Source organism: Leptodactylus fuscus, chromosome 9 (genome assembly GCF_031893055.1).
Source record: "Leptodactylus fuscus isolate aLepFus1 chromosome 9, aLepFus1.hap2, whole genome shotgun sequence".
Taxonomy (NCBI): domain Eukaryota; kingdom Metazoa; phylum Chordata; class Amphibia; order Anura; family Leptodactylidae; genus Leptodactylus; species Leptodactylus fuscus.
This window is the reverse complement of record NC_134273.1, coordinates 70654479-70670731: the sequence shown is the minus strand read 5'-3', so window position 1 is coordinate 70670731 and position 16253 is coordinate 70654479. Positions and strand designations below refer to the sequence as shown.

Sequence of the window (16253 nt, the reverse complement as noted above, 5' to 3'; positions counted from 1 at the left end):
GATCAGCAATGGTGTCATTTTTTTTTATTTTTTTTTGTTTAAACAGTCAGATGTTATCAGTTATTCAATGAGAAATTGCATACATAGCCGGTCTTTTGGGTTTGGTTTTTTTTTCACATTTGATGGTTTTCTTTGCTTTTTGGGCATTTTTTATCAAAATGCAGCATGCTTTGGGTATTGTGTTTTTACTTTCAAATCTTTTCCTATTGATTTATTGCATAAAATCAAAAAACAATACAACACCATGGGTGTAAAGTTGGCCTTAAACGGATGACCTATCCTAATGATAGGAATTAAGATATTCATGTCCTGAAACCCCTTTAAACTTCAAGACAAATGGTTTTATTTCTGGGTTGCTGACTATTTTCATGTTGCTGACTCCACACAATATACAGTGACCAGTCCTCTAAGTAAGATTAGAAAGTCTTCTCATCATTTTAGAGACTTTTTCCAATATAATCTCTCATGTAATAGATCTTCTTTAAGGTGGCTTAAGTGTTGAGTAACAGGATCACTACTCTATTTGGCTCCATACATGTTAATCACCTTAGGTGCGTCAGCCTGCACCACAACCTTAGGGACACATGTGCCACCATTTGCTGTTACCTTTTTTACAATAATCCCACTTTTATGGAGCAGCAAGCATTGCATAAAGCCAGCCAACAGAGGATTAAAGTTCATTTGACTGGGCTGTAAGCAGCTTTTTACACCTGAGGCTGTCAGGCCACGCTGGGAGGTTTGCAATAGCTGGAGAGCCACTGATATAACCACTCAGATGATCCGAACAGATATCTGCAGAAACAGGTCGGTGTCCTATTCTTGTACAGGCAAGGTCGTCATTACATGATGAGGCAATAACACTAAGGCAAGTGGACGGTTACGTGAAGTAGAATATGAGTATTGCAAAAGTTAATAGTTGCAATACCAAAATTAGATCAAATTGATGCAGGGAGATGGGGACCTCCAAATACACGGATCGAAATGTATAGTAACATTGTAGATTAAAATAAGGATACAAATGATTAATTTATCTTTCTTTACAGCAGAGTTATAGGGTGTCAGCGACAAATTGATAGATTTATACTCACCTCTTACATATTTTATTAGATTCATACAGCTCCATTTTCAAGTTTTTCAGTTCCTCTCTGAACTTTTGTAAAGTTTGCTCTTTTTCTGCCATTTTTTGGTGACTTTCAACTAACTTATCTTCTGTAATCCTAGGAAAAAAAAATGTTACAAGGTGTTATGCATATAATACAGGCATTCTCGCCACAATTCAGACACAGTGTGTGGGCTGGAGATTTCTGTATGAGCTTGAGTCTGTGAGGATGTCACTCAGAATGAAAAGGGCAGTTACAAGTAGTGAATAAGATGAGCATTAGGGCACTTGTATCTAAGTACGGTAACTCCCAAAGTAACACTTAAGATCTTGAAGATTATTAAAAAAAAATCCTTCACACCTGATTACTTATTCCTGGGTGGAGGCATCTTCTCAAATTAAAGTGAAGAAAAACTTTGCTATGTGAGAGAGTTTCAGAGTAATACTAACCCTATGAATCCAGGACAAAGTCAGAACACATTATATCTTCTCCTCTCCAATCAACACTCACCCTAAAGACAGCTAGCATAGACCCACAGACAATAACCCCAGTTTCTTTCCAGTTTCTTTTCTTTCTCTCCTAATGTCTGATTAAAACCCACGATTAGGAGAGCAACGCAAGGTCCAGCCATCTCTAGGGTGGTTCACACTGATTCTTTTGCCAAAATGTAAAAAAACAGCTTAAGGTTAAGACCCCACAAAAAAGTGCTGCAGGAAAAGCCACGGCGGCAGTGCATCATGGTTCTTCCCACAGCACTTCAGACAGAAAGTGTGCAGAAGATTCCTCTGCGGACTTTCTGTTTCAATTACACCTATAGGGACGCCACCTGCGTTTCTGTGGATATAATTGACTTGCTGCGATTTCCAAAAACGTGCCGGTTTTGGAAACCATAGCGTGTCCGAACTACGGTTTTTGCCGCAAAGTGGGCATGGGATCCACTTTGCCCTGACTGTAAAACAACAACAATTTTTCCTGCAGCGGAAAATGGTGGTGTTTATGCCCCGGGGCCCTCAAAATGAGGCAAAATACCTTTTTTTTTTTTAGCTAGCTGAATAAAAACAATCTAGCTTACTCCCACTGAAATCAGTGGGAGAATTTTCAAGGGTTTTTGAAGCTGCTTCTTGAGCCATCTGTGGCAAGAGAAACCTCAAAACTGTTCCAATAGAAGTAGTGTGAACTCAACGTTACAGCTTAGATTACTTGGTGGTTGTATAGACTTGGTGGTCATGGAGGCCACAACACTATAGGTTCATTGCAAAGCCTTCATGAGATGGCCTGTATACCTGCCGAGCGACCACTATGCTGAGCTTTAGCAAACTTCTATTTCATATGACTGCCTCCCACAGCTTTGTCTGACCTTGTTTGGCAGACTGTGGACGACACCAGGAAGGAAGGAAACCTCTCAATAATACTAGATAGTAGAGATGAGCGATCCGAACAGCACGCTCCATAGAAATGAATGGATGCACCTGGTACTTCTGCTTTGACGGTGGCCGGCCTCTTAACCCCCCGCGTGCCGGCTACGTCCATTCATTTCTATGCGAGAGTGCTGTTCGGATCGGATCGGATCGCTCATCTCTACTAGATAGTACTCAATCCAGGAGAATGTGGACTTCACACTGAATATCACATTATTTGCTGTAAATGTTCTGTAATTCCTAATATCACTTTTAGAGTTAATTTTACTACATACATAAAATAATATAATAGCTATGCAAAGCAACCGGTCATAAACAATGTGCAAATCAGGTGTCCACTGAATTATTACCTCAAAGCTTTCTCTTGTGCTTCAGATTCTGCTTCCAAGCTTGCGACTTGTTCCTCAAGCTGTGGGATTCTGGTCATGCGTGATCCAAAAGCTGACTCGTAAAAGTGTACCTGAAAAACATTAACATTCATGTCATCAGAGATGAACAAATTATAGCAGACATCCTGATACAACAAATAGGAATAACCTGCCTACTACAAATCCATCTACCCTACACAGGACACCATGACATAGCAGAGGACACACTTCGTCCTGAAGGTTTGGCAGCTTGCTAAGAAGTCTCAACCTGCACTTTTCCCAGCATGTTGCCTAAGGGGCTGTTCACATTATGTTTCTGTTGTCTGTTCAGTAGATCAGTTTAACTGGTCTATCTTTTTACATTAAAAATAAAACAGATCTGTTTGGTGAACAGAGCCATGAATACTGGTGTGTAGAGATAGGGGAACATCACAACATTCATTTAAACGAATATTTGTGAGCTTCATTCTCCAAGTTTGTTTCTGAAAGTGCTATTATTATACTTTGGGGACTCCTCAGACCCCAGAGTATAAAAAGCATCGTCCCAGGGGAGCGGAGTGAAAATAACAAAGATCTCTACTCATCTTATCTGACTGAGGGCGGGTTCACGCCTGCGCCCAGTCTCCGCTTTGTGGGTTTGCGTCTTCTTCCCAAGAAAATGGACAGGAGACGGAAACCCGGCGGTCAGTTTTCAAAGCCATTCACTTGAACGGGTTTGCAAAGTGACCGCCTGTAAGCGTTTTGTATCTCTCCACGGCGAAACCATTTTTTTTAAAAACCGGACACAAAGTCCTACATGTCCGACTTTGTGTCTCACTTAAAAAACTGGTTTTGCCATGGAGAGATACAAAACACTTGAATGGGTTTGAAAACTGACTGCCAGGTTTCCGTCTCCTGTCCAGTTTCTCGGGCAGAAGCCGGCAGGATTGGCGAAAGCGGATACAGGCGCGGATGTGAACCCGCCCTAAATGGTGAGACCTTTAAATATGGTAAAGGTATAACTAAACACAAGAACAAGGGGGGGGGGGGTAATCAAAAATTTGTTAGGGGTGACGACAACATCAGAAGAGTTTTTCACAGAAAGTCTTCAGAGGTTTCCTCTGTGGACTTTCTGCCTCATTGATACCTTTAGGGAAACTGCCGTGATTTCTGTAAGTTTTGGGAACTGCAGCTTTTCTGCTATACGTATTCTTCTGATCTGTGTGGATGGGATTTGCTAGAATCTCATCCACTTTGCAGTGACTGTAATTGCAGTCACTGCAATTGACGAAATTGAATGAAAACATCTGAATACTGCCTTCACAATATATTTAGCACCAATATGGCTAGTACTACTTATTCTTATCGTTCTTTGATTTTTACATCAAATCCCTGCTTGGAAGATGTCTTCAATTTGCACTTTGTAAGCTCGGCCTGCACAGATTCTATTTTGTTTCTTAGTGAGTGGTTTTGTGTGGTCAGCGCCGCATTTTGTTCCTGAAGACTTAACAGCTTGTCTCTTAGCTTCTTGTTTTCCTGTTCAGTGTTCCTCAGTGATCCTGTCTGCAAAAGGAAAAATATTAATAAAATGAATGCATTATTTTACACACGCAAACAAAAGACTTCTGTCTGTAGCTTTGGTATGGCTTATTGCAGGATATATTGTACTGGTGACAGTATAGCAGGGATTTACATATTATGCAATTTCCTAATACAACAGCTTTGGTTCTCCAAATAAAATCAAGACAAAGAGAGCTCTGCTCTTCCATACGGAGAGTTTGTCTCCCCTGATACTTGTATCACAATACAAAAATACAGGGATTAATTCTATCATTGTATTCTACAGACTGGTAAATCGGACATGATTCACTCCTCTCTAGTGACAATGTGATCGCTTATGTAATATCTAAATCTTCTTTGCGACAACCATCTCCTAAGTAGTACGCACCTTATCACGACCTGTCCTAAGGGAATCGGCGCCATTCAAAAACATGGTGTTCCTTTGCTTAGACACGCTCTCCCTGGGAGCGCAGTGACTGGGCTGCTCGAGATCTTCCAGTGTCAGACCCAAGGGAGCTCTGCTCAGAGAATGCTCACTTCCACTGTCGCTGGAGCAACAAAAAGATGTACATGACAAGAGAACCGAGACACCAAAGGCAGCTATAAACCCTGACTGACGAGGGAATGACACAACAGGAGGCCATATCAGTCCATGTGTAGTATATTGATAGACATATAGATATAGCGATATCTATACTTTGCGAAATCGAACTATTTATGTACAGATATTTGAGTTTTTTTTATTTAACAGCATTTGGCTATCTTTGACACAACTAATAGACCGTATTACAAGACTGGACTGCGGCCGCCAGCTGTCTGTATCCAGACAGAGAGCTGATCTCCCACTGCTACCCCATTTGCACAGATATACCGCAGTAGCGGTGGAGCAGGGATCGGCAGACGTTCCTTCTGCCTACACAATACTGTAACACGCTGCTGTGTAGGCAGCAGGGACAACTGCCAATCCCTTCTCCACGCTACTGAGCCGTTTACGCAGAAGTGACAGCAGTCAGGAGATCAGTCTCTCAAGGAGGGAGTTTTCGGTGCCCCATATATTACCTATGCACAGGATACGGACGGGAAATGTCTGATTGATGGGTGTCCAAGCCCAGGGAGTCCCAGAGATCATATAGCTGATGAAAAGCGTGGTGGTGAGCATGAGGGACTCCATTCACTTCGCTCTGCCTCAGTCCCACAGAAAAATAATGGTATAGTGGTCCCCATGATTTCTGGGATTCCCAGTATTCAAACCCCCAGCGATCAGACATTTATCACCTGACATATGGATAGGTAATACATGCTTTTTGTGGGATAACCCCTTTAAAAATAAACATATGCATAAATATGCTGGAACTGACAATTTGCACAGGAAATCTGTTCTGATTAAGGCTGGGCATAGAGGTGGTCTTCTGGAGACCTTTCACTGCTTATATAGAAGCTCCTTAGGCCTTGGCTCGGGGAATTGTTAGGATTCTAATCCCAAGACCCTCTCAGATATTATGTTCTGACATGTCTCTATTCCCCTGTCTATGCCATACACATACCTGGACAGATGTTCTTCTGGGTCATCCAATGTCCCCACTGTCTGCAGTAACTGTTTGCTTAGCGCACTGTGACTTTTTCCAAATAAGTGTTTCTTTGGGTATCTTGATGCATCCATGTCCTTAAGGTTCACTCTGTAGAAGATAGTGTGATTTCTATTAGAGAGTTCAGCCTGTGGCTGTGCTAGTAAGAAATACCTCCATAACAAGGTATTCGAGACCGAGAAGTCAAGCTGCAGTCATGGTGTGTACAGAAAGCACACTTCAAGACAAAACAGTTCCAAAGACACTAATCTTACTAGAGCACAGTACCAGTAGGCTGCAGTCTAAGTAGAGCTGGTTGTCAGCACAGTACCAGTAGGCTGCAGTCTGGGCAGAGCTGGTTGTCAGCACAGTACCAGTAGGCTGCAGTCTAAGCTGAGCTGGTTGTCAGCACAGTACCAGTAGGCTGCAGTCTAAGTAGAGCTGGTTGTCAGCACAGTACCAGTAGGCTGCAGTCTAAGCTGAGCTGGTTGTCAGCACAGTACCAGTAGGCTGCAGTCTGGGCAGAGCTGGTTGTCAGCACAGTACCAGTAGGCTGCAGTCTAAGCTGAGCTGGTTGTCAGCACAGTACCAGTAGGATGCAGTGTAAGTAGAGCTGGTTGTCAGCACAGTACCAGTAGGATGCAGTGTAAGTAGAGCTGGTTGTCAGCACAGTACCAGTAGGATGCAGTGTAAGTAGAGCTGGTTGTCAGCACAGTACCAGTAGGCTGCAGTGTAAGTAGAGCTGGTTGTCAGCACAGTACCAGTAGGCTGCAGTGTAAGTAGAGCTGGTTGTCAGCACAGTACCAGTAGGCTGCAGTCTAAGTAGAGCTGGTTGTCAGCACAGTACCAGTAGGATGCAGTGTAAGTAGAGCTGGTTGTCAGCACAGTACCAGTAGGCTGCAGTCTAAGTAGAGCTGGTTGTCAGCACAGTACCAGTAGGCTGCAGTCTGGGCAGAGCTGGTTGTCAGCACAGTACCAGTAGGATGCAGTGTAAGTAGAGCTGGTTGTCAGCACAGTACCAGTAGGCTGCAGTCTAAGCTGAGCTGGTTGTCAGCACAGTACCAGTAGAATGCAGTGTAAGTAGAGCTGGTTGTCAGCACAGTACCAGTAGGCTGCAGTCTGGGCAGAGCTGGTTGTCAGCACAGTACCAGTAGGCTGCAGTCTAAGCTGAGCTGGTTGTCAGCACAGTACCAGTAGGCTGCAGTCTAAGCTGAGCTGGTTGTCAGCACAGTACCAGTAGGATGCAGTGTAAGTAGAGCTGGTTGTCAGCACAGTACCAGTAGGATGCAGTGTAAGTAGAGCTGGTTGTCAGCACAGTACCAGTAGGATGCAGTGTAAGTAGAGCTGGTTGTCAGCACAGTACCAGTAGGCTGCAGTCTAAGCTGAGCTGGTTGTCAGCACAGTACCAGTAGGCTGCAGTCTAAGCTGAGCAGGTTGTCAGCACAGTACCAGTAGGCTGCAGTGTAAGTAGAGCTGGTTGTCAGCACAGTACCAGTAGGCTGCAGTCTAAGTAGAGCTGGTTGTCAGCACAGTACCAGTAGGCTGCAGTCTGGGCAGAGCTGGTTGTCAGCACAGTACCAGTAGGATGCAGTGTAAGTAGAGCTGGTTGTCAGCACAGTACCAGTAGGATGCAGTCTAAGCTGAGCCGGTTGTCAGCACAGTACCAGTAGGATGCAGTGTAAGTAGAGCTGGTTGTCAGCACAGTACCAGTAGGCTGCAGTGTAAGTAGAGCTGGTTGTCAGCACAGTACCAGTAGGCTGCAGTCTAAGTAGAGCTGGTTGTCAGCACAGTACCAGTAGGATGCAGTGTAAGTAGAGCTGGTTGTCAGCACAGTACCAGTAGGATGCAGTGTAAGTAGAGCTGGTTGTCAGCACAGTACCAGTAGGCTGCAGTCTAAGCTGAGCTGGTTGTCAGCACAGTACCAGTAGGCTGCAGTGTAAGTAGAGCTGGTTGTCAGCACAGTACCAGTAGGCTGCAGTGTAAGTAGAGCTGGTTGTCAGCACAGTACCAGTAGGCTGCAGTGTAAGTAGAGCTGGTTGTCAGCACAGTACCAGTAGGCTGCAGTGTAAGTAGAGCTGGTTGTCAGCACAGTACCAGTAGGCTGCAGTCTAAGCTGAGCTGGTTGTCAGCACAGTACCAGTAGGCTGCAGTCTAAGCTGAGCCGGTTGTCAGCACAGTACCAGTAGAATGCAGTGTAAGTAGAGCTGGTTGTCAGCACAGTACCAGTAGGCTGCAGTCTGGGCAGAGCTGGTTGTCAGCACAGTACCAGTAGGATGCAGTGTAAGTAGAGCTGGTTGTCAGCACAGTACCAGTAGGCTGCAGTGTAAGTAGAGCTGGTTGTCAGCACAGTACCAGTAGGCTGCAGTCTAAGTAGAGCTGGTTGTCAGCACAGTACCAGTAGGCTGCAGTGTAAGTAGAGCTGGTTGTCAGCACAGTACCAGTAGGATGCAGTGTAAGTAGAGCTGGTTGTCAGCACAGTACCAGTAGGCTGCAGTCTAAGCTGAGCTGGTTGTCAGCACAGTACCAGTAGGCTGCAGTGTAAGTAGAGCTGGTTGTCAGCACAGTACCAGTAGGCTGCAGTGTAAGTAGAGCTGGTTGTCAGCACAGTACCAGTAGGCTGCAGTCTAAGCTGAGCTGGTTGTCAGCACAGTACCAGTAGGATGCAGTGTAAGTAGAGCTGGTTGTCAGCACAGTACCAGTAGGCTGCAGTCTGGGCAGAGCTGGTTGTCAGCACAGTACCAGTAGGCTGCAGTCTAAGCTGAGCTGGTTGTCAGCACAGTACCAGTAGGCTGCAGTCTAAGCTGAGCTGGTTGTCAGCACAGTACCAGTAGGCTGCAGTCTAAGCTGAGCTGGTTGTCAGCACAGTACCAGTAGGCTGCAGTCTAAGCTGAGCTGGTTGTCAGCACAGTACCAGTAGGCTGCAGTCTAAGCTGAGCTGGTTGTCAGCACAGTACCAGTAGGCTGCAGTCTAAGCTGAGCAGGTTGTCAGCACAGTACCAGTAGGCTGCAGTGTAAGTAGAGCTGGTTGTCAGCACAGTACCAGTAGGCTGCAGTGTAAGCAGAGCTGGTTGTCAGCACAGTACCAGTAGGCTGCAGTGTAAGTAGAGCTGGTTGTCAGCACAGTACCAGTAGGCTGCAGTCTAAGTAGAGCTGGTTGTCAGCACAGTACCAGTAGGCTGCAGTCTAAGTAGAGCTGGTTGTCAGCACAGTACCAGTAGGCTGCAGTCTGGGCAGAGCTGGTTGTCAGCACAGTACCAGTAGGATGCAGTGTAAGTAGAGCTGGTTGTCAGCACAGTACCAGTAGGATGCAGTGTAAGTAGAGCTGGTTGTCAGCACAGTACCAGTAGGCTGCAGTCTGGGCAGAGCTGGTTGTCAGCACAGTACCAGTAGGCTGCAGTGTAAGTAGAGCTGGTTGTCAGCACAGTACCAGTAGGATGCAGTGTAAGTAGAGCTGGTTGTCAGCACAGTACCAGTAGGCTGCAGTCTAAGCTGAGCTGGTTGTCAGCACAGTACCAGTAGGATGCAGTGTAAGTAGAGCTGGTTGTCAGCACAGTACCAGTAGGCTGCAGTCTGGGCAGAGCTGGTTGTTAGCACAGTACCAGTAGGCTGCAGTCTAAGCTGAGCTGGTTGTCAGCACAGTACCAGTAGGATGCAGTGTAAGTAGAGCTGGTTGTCAGCACAGTACCAGTAGGCTGCAGTGTAAGTAGAGCTGGTTGTCAGCACAGTACCAGTAGGCTGCAGTCTGGGCAGAGCTGGTTGTCAGCACAGTACCAGTAGGCTGCAGTGTAAGTAGAGCTGGTTGTCAGCACAGTACCAGTAGGCTGCAGTGTAAGTAGAGCTGGTTGTCAGCACAGTACCAGTAGGCTGCAGTGTAAGTAGAGCTGGTTGTCAGCACAGTACCAGTAGGCTGCAGTCTAAGCTGAGCTGGTTGTCAGCACAGTACCAGTAGGCTGCAGTCTAAGCTGAGCCGGTTGTCAGCACAGTACCAGTAGGATGCAGTGTAAGTAGAGCTGGTTGTCAGCACAGTACCAGTAGGCTGCAGTGTAAGTAGAGCTGGTTGTCAGCACAGTACCAGTAGGCTGCAGTCTAAGTAGAGCTGGTTGTCAGCACAGTACCAGTAGGCTGCAGTGTAAGTAGAGCTGGTTGTCAGCACAGTACCAGTAGGATGCAGTGTAAGTAGAGCTGGTTGTCAGCACAGTACCAGTAGGCTGCAGTCTAAGCTGAGCTGGTTGTCAGCACAGTACCAGTAGGCTGCAGTGTAAGTAGAGCTGGTTGTCAGCACAGTACCAGTAGGCTGCAGTGTAAGTAGAGCTGGTTGTCAGCACAGTACCAGTAGGCTGCAGTCTAAGCTGAGCTGGTTGTCAGCACAGTACCAGTAGGATGCAGTGTAAGTAGAGCTGGTTGTCAGCACAGTACCAGTAGGCTGCAGTCTGGGCAGAGCTGGTTGTCAGCACAGTACCAGTAGGATGCAGTGTAAGTAGAGCTGGTTGTCAGCACAGTACCAGTAGGCTGCAGTCTAAGCTGAGCTGGTTGTCAGCACAGTACCAGTAGGCTGCAGTCTAAGCTGAGCTGGTTGTCAGCACAGTACCAGTAGGCTGCAGTCTAAGCTGAGCAGGTTGTCAGCACAGTACCAGTAGGCTGCAGTGTAAGTAGAGCTGGTTGTCAGCACAGTACCAGTAGGCTGCAGTGTAAGCAGAGCTGGTTGTCAGCACAGTACCAGTAGGCTGCAGTGTAAGTAGAGCTGGTTGTCAGCACAGTACCAGTAGGCTGCAGTCTAAGTAGAGCTGGTTGTCAGCACAGTACCAGTAGGCTGCAGTCTAAGTAGAGCTGGTTGTCAGCACAGTACCAGTAGGCTGCAGTCTAAGTAGAGCTGGTTGTCAGCACAGTACCAGTAGGCTGCAGTCTGGGCAGAGCTGGTTGTCAGCACAGTACCAGTAGGATGCAGTGTAAGTAGAGCTGGTTGTCAGCACAGTACCAGTAGGATGCAGTGTAAGTAGAGCTGGTTGTCAGCACAGTACCAGTAGGCTGCAGTCTGGGCAGAGCTGGTTGTCAGCACAGTACCAGTAGGCTGCAGTGTAAGTAGAGCTGGTTGTCAGCACAGTACCAGTAGGATGCAGTGTAAGTAGAGCTGGTTGTCAGCACAGTACCAGTAGGCTGCAGTCTAAGCTGAGCTGGTTGTCAGCACAGTACCAGTAGGATGCAGTGTAAGTAGAGCTGGTTGTCAGCACAGTACCAGTAGGCTGCAGTCTGGGCAGAGCTGGTTGTCAGCACAGTACCAGTAGGCTGCAGTCTAAGCTGAGCTGGTTGTCAGCACAGTACCAGTAGGATGCAGTGTAAGTAGAGCTGGTTGTCAGCACAGTACCAGTAGGCTGCAGTGTAAGTAGAGCTGGTTGTCAGCACAGTACCAGTAGGCTGCAGTCTGGGCAGAGCTGGTTGTCAGCACAGTACCAGTAGGCTGCAGTGTAAGTAGAGCTGGTTGTCAGCACAGTACCAGTAGGCTGCAGTGTAAGTAGAGCTGGTTGTCAGCACAGTACCAGTAGGCTGCAGTGTAAGTAGAGCTGGTTGTCAGCACAGTACCAGTAGGCTGCAGTGTAAGTAGAGCTGGTTGTCAGCACAGTACCAGTAGGCTGCAGTCTAAGCTGAGCTGGTTGTCAGCACAGTACCAGTAGGCTGCAGTCTAAGCTGAGCCGGTTGTCAGCACAGTACCAGTAGGATGCAGTGTAAGTAGAGCTGGTTGTCAGCACAGTACCAGTAGGCTGCAGTGTAAGTAGAGCTGGTTGTCAGCACAGTACCAGTAGGCTGCAGTCTAAGTAGAGCTGGTTGTCAGCACAGTACCAGTAGGCTGCAGTGTAAGTAGAGCTGGTTGTCAGCACAGTACCAGTAGGATGCAGTGTAAGTAGAGCTGGTTGTCAGCACAGTACCAGTAGGCTGCAGTCTAAGCTGAGCTGGTTGTCAGCACAGTACCAGTAGGCTGCAGTGTAAGTAGAGCTGGTTGTCAGCACAGTACCAGTAGGCTGCAGTGTAAGTAGAGCTGGTTGTCAGCACAGTACCAGTAGGCTGCAGTCTAAGCTGAGCTGGTTGTCAGCACAGTACCAGTAGGATGCAGTGTAAGTAGAGCTGGTTGTCAGCACAGTACCAGTAGGCTGCAGTCTGGGCAGAGCTGGTTGTCAGCACAGTACCAGTAGGATGCAGTGTAAGTAGAGCTGGTTGTCAGCACAGTACCAGTAGGCTGCAGTCTAAGCTGAGCTGGTTGTCAGCACAGTACCAGTAGGCTGCAGTCTAAGCTGAGCTGGTTGTCAGCACAGTACCAGTAGGCTGCAGTCTAAGCTGAGCTGGTTGTCAGCACAGTACCAGTAGGCTGCAGTCTAAGCTGAGCAGGTTGTCAGCACAGTACCAGTAGGCTGCAGTGTAAGTAGAGCTGGTTGTCAGCACAGTACCAGTAGGCTGCAGTGTAAGTAGAGCTGGTTGTCAGCACAGTACCAGTAGGCTGCAGTCTAAGTAGAGCTGGTTGTCAGCACAGTACCAGTAGGCTGCAGTCTAAGTAGAGCTGGTTGTCAGCACAGTACCAGTAGGCTGCAGTCTAAGTAGAGCTGGTTGTCAGCACAGTACCAGTAGGCTGCAGTCTGGGCAGAGCTGGTTGTCAGCACAGTACCAGTAGGATGCAGTGTAAGTAGAGCTGGTTGTCAGCACAGTACCAGTAGGATGCAGTGTAAGTAGAGCTGGTTGTCAGCACAGTACCAGTAGGCTGCAGTCTGGGCAGAGCTGGTTGTCAGCACAGTACCAGTAGGCTGCAGTGTAAGTAGAGCTGGTTGTCAGCACAGTACCAGTAGGATGCAGTGTAAGTAGAGCTGGTTGTCAGCACAGTACCAGTAGGCTGCAGTCTAAGCTGAGCTGGTTGTCAGCACAGTACCAGTAGGATGCAGTGTAAGTAGAGCTGGTTGTCAGCACAGTACCAGTAGGCTGCAGTCTGGGCAGAGCTGGTTGTCAGCACAGTACCAGTAGGCTGCAGTCTAAGCTGAGCTGGTTGTCAGCACAGTACCAGTAGGATGCAGTGTAAGTAGAGCTGGTTGTCAGCACAGTACCAGTAGGCTGCAGTGTAAGTAGAGCTGGTTGTCAGCACAGTACCAGTAGGCTGCAGTCTAAGCTGAGCCGGTTGTCAGCACAGTACCAGTAGGATGCAGTGTAAGTAGAGCTGGTTGTCAGCACAGTACCAGTAGGCTGCAGTCTGGGCAGAGCTGGTTGTCAGCACAGTACCAGTAGGCTGCAGTCTGGGCAGAGCTGGTTGTCAGCACAGTACCAGTAGGCTGCAGTGTAAGTAGAGCTGGTTGTCAGCACAGTACCAGTAGGCTGCAGTGTAAGTAGAGCTGGTTGTCAGCACAGTACCAGTAGGCTGCAGTCTGGGCAGAGCTGGTTGTCAGCACAGTACCAGTAGGCTGCAGTGTAAGTAGAGCTGGTTGTCAGCACAGTACCAGTAGGCTGCAGTCTAAGCTGAGCTGGTTGTCAGCACAGTACCAGTAGGCTGCAGTCTAAGCTGAGCTGGTTGTCAGCACAGTACCAGTAGGCTGCAGTCTAAGCTGAGCTGGTTGTCAGCACAGTACCAGTAGGCTGCAGTCTAAGCTGAGCAGGTTGTCAGCACAGTACCAGTAGGCTGCAGTGTAAGTAGAGCTGGTTGTCAGCACAGTACCAGTAGGCTGCAGTGTAAGCAGAGCTGGTTGTCAGCACAGTACCAGTAGGCTGCAGTGTAAGTAGAGCTGGTTGTCAGCACAGTACCAGTAGGCTGCAGTCTAAGTAGAGCTGGTTGTCAGCACAGTACCAGTAGGCTGCAGTCTAAGTAGAGCTGGTTGTCAGCACAGTACCAGTAGGCTGCAGTCTAAGTAGAGCTGGTTGTCAGCACAGTACCAGTAGGCTGCAGTCTGGGCAGAGCTGGTTGTCAGCACAGTACCAGTAGGATGCAGTGTAAGTAGAGCTGGTTGTCAGCACAGTACCAGTAGGCTGCAGTCTGGGCAGAGCTGGTTGTCAGCACAGTACCAGTAGGCTGCAGTGTAAGTAGAGCTGGTTGTCAGCACAGTACCAGTAGGATGCAGTGTAAGTAGAGCTGGTTGTCAGCACAGTACCAGTAGGCTGCAGTCTAAGCTGAGCTGGTTGTCAGCACAGTACCAGTAGGATGCAGTGTAAGTAGAGCTGGTTGTCAGCACAGTACCAGTAGGCTGCAGTCTGGGCAGAGCTGGTTGTCAGCACAGTACCAGTAGGCTGCAGTCTAAGCTGAGCTGGTTGTCAGCACAGTACCAGTAGGATGCAGTGTAAGTAGAGCTGGTTGTCAGCACAGTACCAGTAGGCTGCAGTGTAAGTAGAGCTGGTTGTCAGCACAGTACCAGTAGGCTGCAGTCTAAGCTGAGCCGGTTGTCAGCACAGTACCAGTAGGATGCAGTGTAAGTAGAGCTGGTTGTCAGCACAGTACCAGTAGGCTGCAGTGTAAGTAGAGCTGGTTGTCAGCACAGTACCAGTAGGCTGCAGTGTAAGTAGAGCTGGTTGTCAGCACAGTACCAGTAGGCTGCAGTGTAAGTAGAGCTGGTTGTCAGCACAGTACCAGTAGGCTGCAGTGTAAGTAGAGCTGGTTGTCAGCACAGTACCAGTAGGCTGCAGTCTGGGCAGAGCTGGTTGTCAGCACAGTACCAGTAGGCTGCAGTCTAAGCTGAGCTGGTTGTCAGCACAGTACCAGTAGGATGCAGTGTAAGTAGAGCTGGTTGTCAGCACAGTACCAGTAGGCTGCAGTGTAAGTAGAGCTGGTTGTCAGCACAGTACCAGTAGGCTGCAGTCTAAGCTGAGCCGGTTGTCAGCACAGTACCAGTAGGATGCAGTGTAAGTAGAGCTGGTTGTCAGCACAGTACCAGTAGGCTGCAGTCTGGGCAGAGCTGGTTGTCAGCACAGTACCAGTAGGCTGCAGTCTGGGCAGAGCTGGTTGTCAGCACAGTACCAGTAGGCTGCAGTGTAAGTAGAGCTGGTTGTCAGCACAGTACCAGTAGGCTGCAGTGTAAGTAGAGCTGGTTGTCAGCACAGTACCAGTAGGCTGCAGTCTGGGCAGAGCTGGTTGTCAGCACAGTACCAGTAGGCTGCAGTGTAAGTAGAGCTGGTTGTCAGCACAGTACCAGTAGGCTGCAGTCTAAGCTGAGCTGGTTGTCAGCACAGTACCAGTAGGCTGCAGTCTAAGCTGAGCTGGTTGTCAGCACAGTACCAGTAGGCTGCAGTCTAAGCTGAGCTGGTTGTCAGCACAGTACCAGTAGGCTGCAGTCTAAGCTGAGCAGGTTGTCAGCACAGTACCAGTAGGCTGCAGTGTAAGTAGAGCTGGTTGTCAGCACAGTACCAGTAGGCTGCAGTGTAAGCAGAGCTGGTTGTCAGCACAGTACCAGTAGGCTGCAGTGTAAGTAGAGCTGGTTGTCAGCACAGTACCAGTAGGCTGCAGTCTAAGTAGAGCTGGTTGTCAGCACAGTACCAGTAGGCTGCAGTCTAAGTAGAGCTGGTTGTCAGCACAGTACCAGTAGGCTGCAGTCTAAGTAGAGCTGGTTGTCAGCACAGTACCAGTAGGCTGCAGTCTGGGCAGAGCTGGTTGTCAGCACAGTACCAGTAGGATGCAGTGTAAGTAGAGCTGGTTGTCAGCACAGTACCAGTAGGCTGCAGTCTGGGCAGAGCTGGTTGTCAGCACAGTACCAGTAGGCTGCAGTGTAAGTAGAGCTGGTTGTCAGCACAGTACCAGTAGGATGCAGTGTAAGTAGAGCTGGTTGTCAGCACAGTACCAGTAGGCTGCAGTCTAAGCTGAGCTGGTTGTCAGCACAGTACCAGTAGGATGCAGTGTAAGTAGAGCTGGTTGTCAGCACAGTACCAGTAGGCTGCAGTCTGGGCAGAGCTGGTTGTCAGCACAGTACCAGTAGGCTGCAGTCTAAGCTGAGCTGGTTGTCAGCACAGTACCAGTAGGATGCAGTGTAAGTAGAGCTGGTTGTCAGCACAGTACCAGTAGGCTGCAGTGTAAGTAGAGCTGGTTGTCAGCACAGTACCAGTAGGCTGCAGTCTAAGCTGAGCTGGTTGTCAGCACAGTACCAGTAGGCTGCAGTCTAAGCTGAGCTGGTTGTCAGCACAGTACCAGTAGGCTGCAGTGTAAGTAGAGCTGGTTGTCAGCACAGTACCAGTAGGCTGCAGTGTAAGTAGAGCTGGTTGTCAGCACAGTACCAGTAGGCTGCAGTGTAAGTAGAGCTGGTTGTCAGCACAGTA

The 16253-nt window shown here is 48.2% G+C and overlaps 1 protein-coding gene across 1 annotated transcript in view; it reads right to left on the bottom strand.

The window, feature by feature from the left end:
• Positions 1-16253, bottom strand: part of CCDC18 (coiled-coil domain containing 18) — a 50597-nt gene that overhangs the window by 24828 nt on the left and 9516 nt on the right. The window contains exons 2-6 of the mRNA XM_075286588.1: positions 5970-6101; positions 4814-4973; positions 4249-4428; positions 2869-2978; positions 1089-1217 (exon numbers count right to left, since the gene is read on the bottom strand). Coding sequence (XP_075142689.1) covers positions 1089-1217; positions 2869-2978; positions 4249-4428; positions 4814-4973; positions 5970-6101 — 711 coding nt within the window. The remainder of the gene's footprint in view (positions 1-1088; positions 1218-2868; positions 2979-4248; positions 4429-4813; positions 4974-5969; positions 6102-16253) is intronic.